This window comes from Xyrauchen texanus, chromosome 19, assembly GCF_025860055.1.
Source record: "Xyrauchen texanus isolate HMW12.3.18 chromosome 19, RBS_HiC_50CHRs, whole genome shotgun sequence".
Taxonomy (NCBI): Eukaryota; Metazoa; Chordata; class Actinopteri; order Cypriniformes; family Catostomidae; genus Xyrauchen; species Xyrauchen texanus.
Genome location: NC_068294.1, coordinates 12,328,279 through 12,342,718, shown reverse-complemented (window position 1 = coordinate 12,342,718; position 14,440 = coordinate 12,328,279). Strand labels below are relative to the sequence as shown.

Genomic DNA, 14,440 nt, shown 5'->3' with positions numbered 1-14,440 from the left:
ACACACACACACTGTTGTGTGAGTTACTCTAAATAAGTAATCCACTACAAATTGCTAATTAGTTGATAATCAGATTACTTGTTACTTCATCTAAAAAGTAGTCACATTACTTATTATTTTACTTTTAAATTACTTTCTAAATCACTTTTCCAAAAAAAGTTTTTTGTTTTCTGCTCAAATTCAAAATGTCTGTTTCATCCTCATTCATTGTTGCACACCTTTCAGCTGTCACAGAAACACTTACAGATGTACAAACGAAATACCTTTCACATTTTTATATTGATCATTTTATATGTAAGTAATAAATCAATACATTTAATATAAGTATTTATAAATATTTGCATTTATTTTCACGTCTCCTTCAGGACTTTTATTATGAATGTTTGTGCAGTTGACGTTTGGCTTGTGTTTGATTGCAGTTTCGCTCTTCACTGCTATTGCTGGATTGTTAGATTGCTCAAGATTGTTTTTCCTTGGAACGTGCACAGCAAGGTTAACATATTAAACAAATCTCATGACACCATTACAAACCACTGCGGGATTATTAGGGGGGATCTGGAGCAGGGTTTTGGGGACCCATTTGATTTACCAGCCGCTGTTTCTATCTTAAGAAACAGAAGAACAGTTGCAGATGTGTGGTAACGCGTTTGCTGGTGGGCGATTGTTGTGGTTGACGATGTTTTGTTGTTGTGTTTAGAGAGGCTCGTAGCCTCTTCGGCCAAAACATAGATGCATGCGTGTTTTTTTTACCGAACTGGATAGTTTTTGCAGCTGATCGTTGAATCAACACGACAGTGTTAGCTGGCCTGACAAAATGAACAGAAAACAGCATCATTTTAAAGGAGCAGAGGTCAGCTGCTGTGTGAAATACTTTTTATTCGGATTCAACATCATATTTTGGGTAAGTGTAAGTTTTATGTGCTGCTGTGCAAAAACACTCGGATATGCATGTTAACAGTCTTTGTTGTTGTGCCTCTCAAACTCAATTTAATTTCCTCCGTAGTCGTGTCATGGTGTTTTGGGCTTTATCTTGTATGAATGGAAAACAAGTTCAGCAGGATAGACAGCTGCATGTTCATCTCACAACATGTGGGGTAAATAGGATTATTACCTCTTATTACATGGGGGAGCTTGGCTCAGTTCATTAGGTGTAACCCGTATATATCACCTCACACCAGGTTTTTGTATTTCTTTGTTGAAATAGGTCTGCTTTTGAAAATGCCTTTCAAGCTGGGCTGGCATTTCTATTATTTTTTATTTTTAACAAACCTATTTTCCTGGATAGTGTAGTGATTTGTTTTTGTGCATTATCGAGTTTTGACATGATCCAGCCAAACGGGTTTTATGTTTTAACTGAAAGTCATCAGTACTGATTTTAGTGGTTTGTTTCATGTCACTGTGGTTTGCATGTGTTAAATACAAGGAAAGACTTGGGTCATTATTGGGGTGACCACATAGCCTGGAGCAGGATCCTAGTAAGACTCTTGATGTCATAAATTCTAGCCTGGTTTTTCTCCATTTGTTTGTGTTGAATAGGGCAGTGAATACCCCTCTGGAGGGTGTGGTGGTAAATGGTGCTCCCTCATTCTTTAATGCCGTCTGAAATGTTAACCTTGCATAATGATCCGCTGCCCTCTGTTACACTACCATTGTTCCCACATTATAGAGAGCCTGCTGTGTTTTTTGGAACTTAGACGCCATTGTTTCCACCAAATCGTGTCCAGAATGTCAGGAATAAAGTCTTGGGTGCTGAAATCATCCCTCTAAGTTGTGTGGCTAAATGAAGCATTTGACTTGAACTTTTCAGGTGAAATTTCAGGTGAAACATGGCTACACCTGTTCTGACTTCACACGTTATTCCTGTCGTCATTAGAAGGGAAAAGCGCACACTTAAAGGAAGATAACCCACATATCTAAATCTGTCATAATTTTTTCAGCCCCATGTTGTTTCAAGCTTGTAGTTCGTACTTCCATGGAACACAAAATAAGATCTTAAGCAGAATTTCCAAGCTTCTGTTTTTCATGTAAAGAAAATTTATTGTGATTTACACTGATTAGCTCCAAAAAAGAAAAAAAATTAAGTACAAAAAAGTACACCATACAACTCATGCACTATATTACAAGTCTTCTGAAGCCATACGATACCTTTGGGTAAGGAACTGATTAGAGATACATATCGATATTTAGCATCCAAATATTGACCAAATGTAGACCATTGCTATATTGGCCTTAAGCATGAAAATGCTCTCATGAGAACCCAATGGATTATTTTATATTTATTTACATACATTTGTTGCATTATATAAAGTTGATAATCTTATTTGTCTGTCTGTAAAATAAAAAATCTACAAAATAAATGAAGCATATGCATTCTAGAGGTGTGAATCTTCACTGGCCTCAGGATTCGATTACGATTCAAAGGGTAATGATGCGATTATAAAACGATTCACGATGCATCTTGTCCATCAATATCTTTCTTGTCTCAGTTTCTTCAAAATGTTATTTTTACTCTTTTTTTTTTTTTTTCCTTTCAGCTTTTTGTTTAACAGCTGTTTTAAAATTCAGAACGAGTCACATCACATAAACTGGCCTTTTACATTCAGTATGAGCTGTGAACAAAACTTAACTCACGTCTTTGTTTCCACATCTTTGGCGCGCATCACTGCTCTACCGTGATTTAAACTGAACTCAGGATCGATTCTGATTCTTTAGAGAATCGATTCAGAATCGTTTGAGTATGAATCGCGATGCATCGCTGAAACAATTTTATCCAACGGCTCTAATTCTATTGCATTCTGATGCATTCTATGAATCATATGAAAACAATCAGTTTTGTTTAGAACTGCAAAAACAGAAGTGCGAAATATATATTATTTTCACATTAATCATCATTGTTATCATTATGTAATCAATATCATATGTTGTTTTTTTTTATCTTTTTTTTTTTTATCTTGTATCTTTCATTTCATTGTGGCTGTCTTTTACATTTTGGCCCGTCATGTGTTCAACACATTCAACAAGTGTAACCCATGTTCAATAGAAATTATTTATGTTAGATAAACAACAACAAAAGCTTTTGTACCTATTGAACACATTTAAAAGCATAATCCTTAAGCAAAATATTGATCTGGTGACAAAATAAGGTAAGACAAAATAACAGTATCAGCCTTTAGTTTTTTGTTGTTGTAAAAATCAGTACCATATCATGCAACATTTTTATATCGTTGCTAGTGGTCGACCGATATATCGCAGCGGATGAATCGGCCTATACTTGATATTTTATAATTATATGCATCGGCCAATTCATTTAGCAAGCCACGACAACACCAAGAATCACTAATTTTCATGTGAATGAGCCGTCTGAGGCATGTAAACGACCAATCACAGTTTTCGTTTAGCTGTTACGTGCCATCGTTTTACAACAATAATCGACCGCTGTGCAACAGTCTCATTTAAACAGTACTGCCGGCTCAGGTGATGCGCACAAGCTTGTGATGTAAAGTGCTGTGGAGCAGAGGGGGGCCGGGTCGGAATATCGCGCGACCGGTCCCCAATCGGCCTGATGAGGCGCGCGAGGGATAAAGGCGGCCGGTGAAGATTGTTCGAGAGAGAGAGAATTACGGGCATGTCCGTCATGTGTGTGTTTGTTTATGTGTTTTTGAGTTTTCATTAAATTATTATTTATATTGACAAGCCGGTTCTCGCCTCCTCCTTGCCCATCCTTTAACTGTGTTACATTGGTGCGAAACCCGGGAACATTTTTTTTTTTTTTTATGAGTTATGGAACAAGGTCGCCCCATAGAGTCCTCCCAGCTGGCGGAAATCCTCCAGTCCCTCGCTACTCTCCATCAAGGCCACCAACAATCCCTGCTTGAGCTCCGGCAGGATCAAGATCGGCGGTTCTTCGAGATCATGCGGGCTCAGGCAGAGGACCGACTTGCTATCCGGAGCCTCCTCAGCCAGGAGGCTGCGCCGCCCCAGCCGCGACCCCGGACATTCACGCCACGCTGCCCCGCCCACGCTACAGAAGATGGGGGTAGCAGATGATCCTGAGGCCTTCCTCGACTTATTTGAGAAGACGGCTGAAATCTGGGGCTGGCCGCCCGAACAGTGGGCAGCCCGCCTAATTCCTCTCCTGTCCGGGAAGCACAACTCGCGGCACAACAACTGCCGGCGACTAACCTCCTGGCTTACTCTGACCTAAAGAGGGCCATTCTGCAACGGCTTGGTCGGAGCCCGGAGGAGAATCGCCAGCTCTTCCGGAGCATGAAGCTTGAGAAGTCCGACCGCCCGCTTGCGCTTGCTCAACAGCTCGGGACGCCTGTCGGCGGTGGCTGCTCATGGGGACCGCGACGCCGAGGGAGTCATCGATCAGGTGGTACTGGAGCAATTTGCGCAACGACTGCCCAGGAGAACGGCGGAATGGGTCCAGTGCCACCGCCCGGCGTCGCTGGAGGCAGCTGTTCAGCTCGCGGAGGACCACTTGGCGGCGATACCGAGGGCGGATGAGCCCTCCCCCTCTCTCTCTCTCTCTCTCCCCTTCCCCTGTGTCTTCACCTGCTCCCCCCCCCCGTTCCCTCTCGCTCTGCTCTCTCCCCAGGGCCCGTTCCTGCCCCCGCGAGGCGTGGAGGATACACCAGGCCAACTTCCCGGCCGTGGGAGAACCCGCCTAACCCTTCCCCGTCCTTCAGCCGCTCTCCTCCTCAGGTGGTGGCGCCCGCCAGCACGGGTGCGGCCGTGGCGCCTGGGCCGGTCTGCTGGAGGTGCGGAGACCCGGACCACTTCCGGGATCAGTGTCCGCTGATGGAGGTGGGGACGGTGGTGCAGGTCTCCGATGTCCCGCAGGCTGCCCCCGGTCGGGCTGGAGCGTACCGGGTCCCGGTATGGATCCAGGGGGGTACATACCAAGCATTGATGGATACCGGCTGTAATCAGACCACCATCCACCAACGCTTGGTTCAACCCGGGGCTTTGGGCACAGCTAAACGGGTGAGGGTGAGGTGTGTGCATGGGGATGTTCACAAGTACCCTATGGTGACTTTAGCGATCAAATTCCGGGGAGAAAAACATAGTGTGGAGGCAGCGGTTAGTTCCCGCCTCACCCATCCGCTAATCTTGGGTACTGATTGGCCGAATTTTAGAAGTGTATTAGAGGGAGTTTGTGCGGATGGGTCCTGCATGAAAGTGAAGAGGTGTGCGATGTGCGATGCTTTGGCAGGGGAGGCGGAGCCGGGGCCGTCCTCGGCTGCTCCGAGTGACGAGGGAAGGGGCGAGGGGGTCACCCCTCCTCTCAGGGAGTTCCCTGAGGGGGACTTTCCCTTGGAGCAGTCGTGGGATGAAACCCTTAAGCACGCTTTTGACCAAGTGAGAGTAATCGATGGTCAACAACTCCGGCCGGGTATCGCCATTTCATATCCGTATTTTTCAGTTATTAAAGGATGGGCAAGGAGGAGGCGAGAACCGGCTTGTCAATATAAATAATAATTTAATGAAAACTCAAAAACACATAAACAAACACACACATGACGGACGTGCCCATAATTCTCTCTCTCTCTCGAACAATCGTCACCGGCCGCCTTTATCCCTCGCGCGCCTCATCAGGCCGATTGGGGACCGGGCGCGCGATATTCCGACCCGGCCCCGCCCCCCTCTGCTCCACAAGTGCCTACGCGTTTTATTCTCTGTCTGTCTCCTCAACAGTTCCCTATGACTTTTAACTGTCCTGTCTAATGGCAAAAAAGGCAAATAGTCCTAAAACTTATATATTATATACTGTCTACAAATATGCAGATTGTACATTATTCAAAGATTTAATTAAAAAACCTTAAACTTGAGCAAATTCAGCAATTTTAACTTGTGACGTGCATTTTCATTATTCACTTTTAAGCACAGAAAGCTATAATCACACAATACCACTCTCCAAGAAGTTGCTTCTCTCAATAAATATGAGAATTAAACAACCACCATTAAAATATACATTTTAGTTGCAAAGATTAGACCCCACTAATCGACAAGTAGTTGTTAGACGAATAGTCGATATGTTGACCACCGTGTCACATCCCTACTTTAAGCCCAATATATATGTAGGCTAAATGGCTGCTATTAATGTCATATTTAGGGATGAACGACTAAACAAAATTAAATCTACCATGCACATGCTGCTTGCTGTATGTGTGTAGATCTGTTCTCTGTAGTGTATCACACATACTCTGATAATGCATGAATCTCATGATACTGTTTTAAAAGCAGTTCTGTGCTTAAAAACACACAAATTCCTTCTCGTGATTTAACAGACGTGCTTGAGTTCAGTTCGGTGTGCCGATGTTTTATAAATACAAACCTCTAGATTCACTAATTGGACATTTGCATAATTATAAATATGCTTGGCTGCTAAAAAGTTACTATCCAAATCTAAAATAACCCCATAATACCAGGTTTTTGTGAATAGAATGAATGAGAGCATTTCAACTCAAACAGAAACAAACTAGAATGCTTCAGGGTTTAACCACACTGCATAGCAATGCCACATGTAAGTTATTGTGTAAAATAATATTATTATTATTATTACTATTATTATGATTTATTAGGACTTTTTAATCTTTTATCAAAGTAAAAAAAATAAGGAAGCAGGTTATGAAAATAAACTCCGAAACTGGCATTTCTCTTTGCGGTCAGCCCCGCGTTTATGAGTTGCTTGAAGTGACCGGGGAAGAGATTGAATCTTCTCGTGGCTAATGTACACTCTGGCACAGGGACGCTCATCACTCGCGTGCGTTAGCTGCAGCTAGATTATAAAGTGATGGCTCGCAACACAGTTTTTGAATGGGCAAGTGAAAGAGAATTTTACTTGCCGACCGAACAAGCACATTGATTAAAACGTCAAAATCAAAAAAAGAACTTACCTATATTTGTGATATGCAAGGTCTGTGTCACTTATTAAAAAAGTTTAATCATTTAATTATTTGCTAGTGGTCTAGTAACAGCTGTACCCTGTTTGATTGACAGGCGGTGGATGTGTGTGTGTGCTGAACATGCGTGTGTGGTGAAAATGCGAAGAAATGAGCATCTGAACAGTAAAATACATTTCAAAATACCAGTCGTAGTGAGGTATTCATGTACAGAGAGTGATGTCTAAATTGAACGTAAACCGTGGAGAAAAAAGTGGATTTTTATTAAAATGTCGGACTTGTAAGTATAAATGTAAGATAATAGACCTGATGCTGTCTAGTGTGTCATTATAATAATCAAACAACCAGAGCAAGAAAATGAGTAAACACTCAATGCTCTTGACTGAGTAACTTTAGTAGCTTTAGAAAGTATTGATGTCTTGTAATCATACAGTGAAGACCAGTAATAGTTTTATGTTGCATTTCATTCTGAATGTTTATTGAATACTTGATAATCTACAGCTGTTAAAAAAAGCTGTTTTGTTCTATAACATTTTTTTAATCTATTTTTATTCATTGCTGTTTTTATTGTTATTTTATTACTAACTGTTTACTAGTCTTGAATAATTACTTAAGAACTTGTAAACATTGTTTCATAATTAATATATTAGTTAGTGTTATTATTTATTGTGGTTTTGAAGCTGGTATTGAGAATCATCAAATTTCACTACCGACTACAGAAGTTTTGGTATTGTGATAATGTATAGCCTTTATTGTACAGTTCATGGTAGATCTTGCTGCAATAACATGATGAAAAATAAGATCTCATTCCATAGAAGTGTGAGCACTCCTGTTGTAAATGATGGTGATGGGCCATTTATTTGACATTATTGATTGATTCAATAAATGCATAATGTTTCCAAAGTCAATGAGTAATCGTGTTAAATAATCATACTGTACCGTACATACCGTACTGTCTTATGCCTGTCTTATTGGTTTAGAATGGTGAAAGCATGATCTGGCAGAAACCTACCTGATCCCTACAGAGCATTCATTTCACAAGCCTCAGGCAGGGCTGAGCTGATGGCCTGTAATTACAGACGCCTCACTCTCTAATCGAAGTCTGATATCTACCCAGGAGGCTTCGCAGGGACATCTTAAAGGGATAGTTCACCCCAAAATAAAAATTCTCACTCATGGTGTTCCAATTTTTTGTCCAAATCATTCACCATTCACTTTCATTGCTTCTTTTTTCCGTACTTTGAAAGTGAATAGTGGTAATTATACGACCCCTTTCCATCCCAGTAAACTTTAATTCCTCCTCTCCTTTTGGGATGAATAGAAGGTACCCTGTGCTCACTCCTCCTCACACCTTCTGTGTCTTTTATTGAAGTGAAGATATTTGGGGGTGAGGGAATGGCGTGTGTGCGAGTGGACATGGAGCTTCCCACAGTGTCTGAGGGGCCCCGAGAATGAGCCGTGTCCCTGTGTCTCTCACTGAACCCCATTATATGGAGCGGATGGGGCCATGTGACTATTGCCACACACATTGCCCTTGCAGCAACAAAAGCATTTGACTGCTGTGTCTGTTTGCACACTTTGTGTGTGTGTGTGTGTGTGTGTGTGTGTGTGTGTGTGTGTGTGTGTGTGTGTGTGTGTCTGTCTGTGTGGCATTATTATTTACAAAAACATGCAAATGTGTGTGGTTAGCACTGTTCTGAGAGAGAGAGAGAAAGTGTTTTTTGTGTGTGTTTGTGACCTTGTGTGAGCACAAACTCTCATTCGAGCCTGTGTGGCCCTGTGTTTTGTAAGTTTTTCCTGTTTGTATCCTCCAGGTTCATATGGCAGATGGGAACCACATGTCTATTCCCCCTCTTTCTGTTCCTCTGTGAGGGAGTTTATTTCCATGCCATTTCCCAGCAGGCACGGCTCTCACTAACACACACCCCACATTCAGTCATTTTCACTAAAACACAAATGAATCAACCCAGAGTCACTCTTGTGGTTCCATCAATTATTAAAATGACTCAAACGTGCTGATATTGAGCTGCTGCTGACATTTTGCAATTATGACAATTACGAGCTGCTTTGTTCATTGTTTTTACAGTTTTTATTTGAGTTTTTTCAAATAGATTATGGCTCACGTTTCTAGGAAATGTTGTAGATTCATACCCCTGATGGGGTGTTGGAAATAATAATCACAACACAATCTCTTGCGTCCTGTTGGAAACGGTGCATGAATCATAATTGTTTCCATAATCCTTTCCAGAGAAAAATTATTTTGAACCAAACTAGGTCCAAAAACAGGATCCATTTTTCCATGTATAAGCATTACACCTAAAGTCAATTCTAGATTTGTACAATTTCAAAAGAAAATGTAGGGGACGTGGTGTTTGCCAGTGCCACACTCGCCACCACAATGCTTGGGTGTTGTAGATGGTGGCCCGGGTGTTGCTAAGATGTTTTGAGTGTTTTTTTTATGTTGCTATACAGTAGCTAGAGTGTCTTGGTGGTTTCTAGGATGTTATCATCATTAGATAGTTGCTAGGGTGTTCTGGTTGTTTGCTAGTGGTTGCTTTTCCTATCATATTCTGGTCCTTATATGTGGCTCAGATCCCTCCAGTATTCATAAGTCGTAAGTCGTCCAGGCTAAATCGTAAGTCTGACCTATCCTCAACAAGCTGCAAGATTTGAGGTATCATTCATGTCCGTAGAACAAATGTGCAAGTTACGTATCGAGTTTTAATACGTAAATCTAGGGCTGAAAAAATTAGTCGACGTTCTCGAAAATGTCGACAATTTTTTATTAAAGTTTTTCATTGTTGAATAGTCAAGGACATTTCCTTTAAAGAAGATTAATCTCGCAGTCCAGACGCACTCAAAACATTCCAAACTACTTAAGTTGATCTAGATCGCAAAGTATGAGGAAATTATACAAAAATACGAAATAAGTAAATACAGAATCGATATCGCTGTGAAATAAAGCAGAGCTATCGTTCCGCTGGAACAAAACTTGCATGATAGAGCATCTAAAAAGGAAACACCCTGGCCTAATATTTTTAATGCATCCTTTATTAAAGTTCAAATAATGCTTTTTGTGAGGTTAAGATGGATCTAAATTAAATGAACATAAAGTTGAGAGAAGTTAGTCTTGGCCTATTATACATTTCAATAAACTATTTTTTTTGTCTGGTTTCTAATATAAAATATTAAAAAAAATGAAAAGAAGGTACATTTACTTGAGGAGCTATACTGCATATTAAACTGTTTTCAGTGAATGTTGAACATAATCTTGAATTTAAGTGTATTTTGCATAAACAAGTGAAAAAGTACACTCTTACAAAATAGACTATAGTCAAGATATGTTCTCTGAAAATAAGTCTAAATATCTTATACTGTATGTTGCTTCTCAGGCAAATGTATCTAAGGATTTTTAGATATTTAAATGGATAACCAGACACAAAGTTTTTTGCAATAATTATTTTTTTTTTACTAAATTATATGTAATAAAACTAAATTACATGTAATTCATTGAGGGTCATTTAGAGGTATTTTTAAAAGATACTTTAATCCTCTTTACTTTATTGTTAGCCAGCACGTTTAATACAACATTTTAACCATATTATTACAGCTGAATTGTCGATACTAAAATAAAAAAGATGTAACAATACTAGTGCATCAGCAGCACCGACTCAATCCAGTACCAGCACGCAGTATGACTGACACACGACAGCTTTAAAATGCTCATTTTGAGTGCATGCTCTGTTATTCCTTACACTGAAATAGACAGTTAATAAAATTAAAATTGTGACATGTGTGAAAGACATTGGCATGATTTATTAAACTGCTAAAGGCTTGCAATCTTAGTGCGGAAGAGCTGCGTACTTTTAATTAATGTTAATGTACAGCATGTTGTATCAGATGACAGAGCAGAGCACTAATCTACTGTGAACCACGCAGCACATGTAAACTATATATTTATATAATTAAATCACAGCATATAATGATAAAATTAGACTAGCCTTACATTAACATTAGTTGTGGGTCTGTACTGATCTGAAATGATCAGTGGCCCTATGGCACAATGACCATTTAAATATTAAGACATCATCTTAATGTTATATTTGACTAAGTATCTTTTGGATAAAAAACATCTGCCAGATGAGTAAATGTAATGTATCTATGGTGTTGGTGGTAGTTAATTTTTTTAAATGTTCAGGGTTCTTTTCAAAGTAATTTATTATCTGTTAATTTAAAAAGCCAGTTTGGTAGTGAAAAAGTAATTAAGAGAACAACAATAAAGTTTTTTTTATCATTATTCAATGTAATTCAGTACCGTGATGAAACCATATACCATGTCCATGATAAAAGCTTCAGCAACTATTGTGATGTGTACCATCACATGGATAGTTGTAGCTCTACTTAAATCCGAAACATGCTCTAAGCAAGTATGCGAATGCATACGCTTCAAGCGTCGCAGTCTGATTTTGTGCAATGTTGCATACTGAAATGTGTCAGACCACAATTTATTACACAACTTAAGTAAGCTTTGCGTTCTCTCTCTCTCATTGCCTTAAGGGGCACTAGATCGGACATTAATGTGAACTCTCTGCGTTTTCAGTAATTGCACTCTTTCAAGCCAACTACTGTTATGGCTGAGCAACAGTGTGTAAAGAATATTCCTGAGCAAGTTAGTAAAAGTCAGTTGCTGCATCTGAATATCCATACAACTTCCCTACTATGTAGTATACTCAAAGCAGTATGTCAATGGTGTGGTATGTATTCATCGAACAGTAAGCGGGAAATACCTGGGTGACCTACTATTTCTGGCTAGACTCTGTAGTGCGGATCGACTAGACTCTTTACTATCCCAGTAAAAGGGAAGGCACGTTCAAAACGATGGATTATAAAGAGATGTATACCATATTCCAAGATAATTGTTCCACGTACTTAAATGGTGCTAGTTAAAAAAAAAAAAAAAACAGAGTAGATTATTTTTATGATTGTTGTTATTACATAAAATATTTGGGTTAAGAGTCACTACCCTTGTCCATGGATTAAGTATGTCTGGAATCTGTTCATACTTCTCAAATACATATATGAAGAACCTACTGTTTTCATCAAATACAGAACTTACTGTGACCATATGCAATTTTGGAAGCAGGGTAAATGTTGTATTGTAACTAACCTGAATAATAACACATACAGTTTAATGGTACAGAGTTCTAAAGGTAACTCTATCACCCCCTTGAGTACTGAATGTTTGTTACCACCACAGTAACCAAAGATCGCACATTAAGCAGGTTCAAGTGGACCGCGCATTAGCAATGCTTTGGACAAGCACTTGCATCTACGTATGCATATTTACGTGAAGTATGTTTCTTGCCTTAGGGGTTCACAAAAGTATGAGCAATAATAATGCCTTAGCAACCACCACTAATAAAGTCAGAACAATACTATGATGTCCTCTGACTTTCCAAAGCATATGTTTCTATGGTGATGCAACTATTCTTTAATAAACTAAAGATAAAGATGTATGACAAGTAACAGCTTGTGGAAAAGTGGGTCTGCTTACTGTCACACAGCTGAGAGTTTAAGCCAAGAGTTAGTGTCTGTTATAATAGAGGTACTGCAAGTATAATCATCCTACTCCTTAAGATAGCAGCTTTCCTCTGATTGATCAGAATCACTAAATAAACTGTTTTAGTTCTCCATGATCCCTGTATTGGGCTAATCTCGATCTCCACATGGACGTGTCACTACCCTGGCCTCCCTATCTACTCTGCAGATCAAGAACAAGAGGATTGGGAGAAGATGGGCTGAGGTCTTCATGATAGGGATGAGTGGGATTCAGGACATCTGTATTGAGAAAGAGAGAGAGGTTGGGCAGTGGCCCTTTGCTCTTTCCCCACTATCCAATGGGATTAGTGGATACCACAGGGAAATGAGTTTGTGGGATTTGTGGCTGCTGATACCCAACCTCAGACTTTCACCCTCTGCCATCACATTCCCCTCATGCTGCTAATGTGAAACACACACATCTGAGAGGCCTGCAGGTGTGTGACTGGGAAGCTACTGTAAGTATAGGTTACTTGGGATGGGAATCGCAAGAAATTTAATGATCCTGGTTCTGGTTCCTTAATGGTTCCATTAACAATTAAGTATTTTGTAATAAGAAATGCCATTCTTATTGGATTTACTGCCCTTAGCAGATGGTTACCAAATGATGAGATCATTTCATATTTTAACCAAACAGATTCTTGCAAATGAACTAATAATTACAACAAAACCCATACTGAATCTTGAACTACATATTGTCATATCAACAACCATCCAGTAATTACTTAAAATTCTTGGTTAATTTCAAGTCAGACATGATGAAATTAATGATTTGTGGTTCAGGAAGCAATTTATGTTTTGCAGGGTAGATTCAGAAGTACAGACTCATAAAAGACATTAGTTCGGGAATTCTGACTTCAACTGTAACTGCCGCCTTAAACTTAATTGCTGGTTGTGCCAACTCTAGCAGCAACAATTGCAACCAAATGCTTCCAATAACTGGAGATTAGTCTTTCACAACGATGTTGTGAAATTTTGGCCCACTCTTCTTTGTAGAACTGCTTTAGTTCAGCCACATTGGAGGGTTTTAGAGCATGAACTGCCCATTTAAGGACCTGCCACAGCATCTCAATCGGGTTCAAGTCAGGACTTTGACTAGGCCACTCCAAAACTTTATTTTAGCTTCTTTGAGCCATTCAGATGTAGACTTACTCCAATGATTTGGATCATTGTCTTGCTGCATAATCCGGTTGCGCTTGAGCTTCAAATCACGGACTGATGACATTCTCCTTTAGGATTTTCTGGTTGAGAGAAGAATTTATGTTTTCTTAAATTATTAAAAGTCGCCCTGGCCCTGAAGCAGCAAAACACTCCCACAGCATCACACTACCACCACCATGTTTGAACGTAGGTATGATGTTCTTTTTGTGAACATCATTTAGCAAAATTCAATCACCTTTTTCCTCATCAGTTCTGGAATTACTTTTGACCATGGCATATAGTGTGCTACTGGTTGAGACCTTTTAGCCAACTTCATGCTGCTGAAAAAGTTCTATTTAGGTGTTGATTTGATTGAACATGGCTGGCAGTAATCAGGCTTGGGTGTGTCTGGTCCAGCTGAACCTCATTATGAATGCAGTTTCATAGATTTGGGGATTTATTAACACTTTTTCACACATGCCCAGTTGGTATTGAATAACATTAGCATTTATAAACTGTTTTTTGTGTTTACTCTGATAGCCCTTGTTTTATGTTAGATTTTGTTTAAATTTACGAAACAATTTAGTATGAGCTATACACAAAAACGGAGGAAATGGGGTGAAATAGTTTTTCAAAGCAGTGTAATTAGTTTGGAAATCAGACCACGCTGGTTGTGCTGCATGGTTTAGGCTGTAGATTCAAAAGAACTAACTCTGAATAGTCATTCATTTTGGAATCGGTCCATGTTGATCTGGGCAGAGGGAAAGATATTCAGCGACTAACAACTTAAATTG

At 39.8% G+C, this 14,440-nt stretch overlaps 1 protein-coding gene across 2 annotated transcripts in view; it reads left to right on the top strand.

Annotated features, from left to right (window-relative positions):
• Positions 1–401: 401 nt before the first annotated feature.
• The window catches only part of tspan17 (tetraspanin 17), a 38,313-nt gene continuing 24,274 nt past the window's right edge, over positions 402–14,440 (top strand). For both annotated transcript variants that reach the window (XM_052150093.1, XM_052150092.1), the window contains exon 1: positions 402–901. In XM_052150093.1, coding sequence (XP_052006053.1) covers positions 815–901 — 87 coding nt within the window. In that variant the 5' untranslated portion in view covers positions 402–814. The remainder of the gene's footprint in view (positions 902–14,440) is intronic.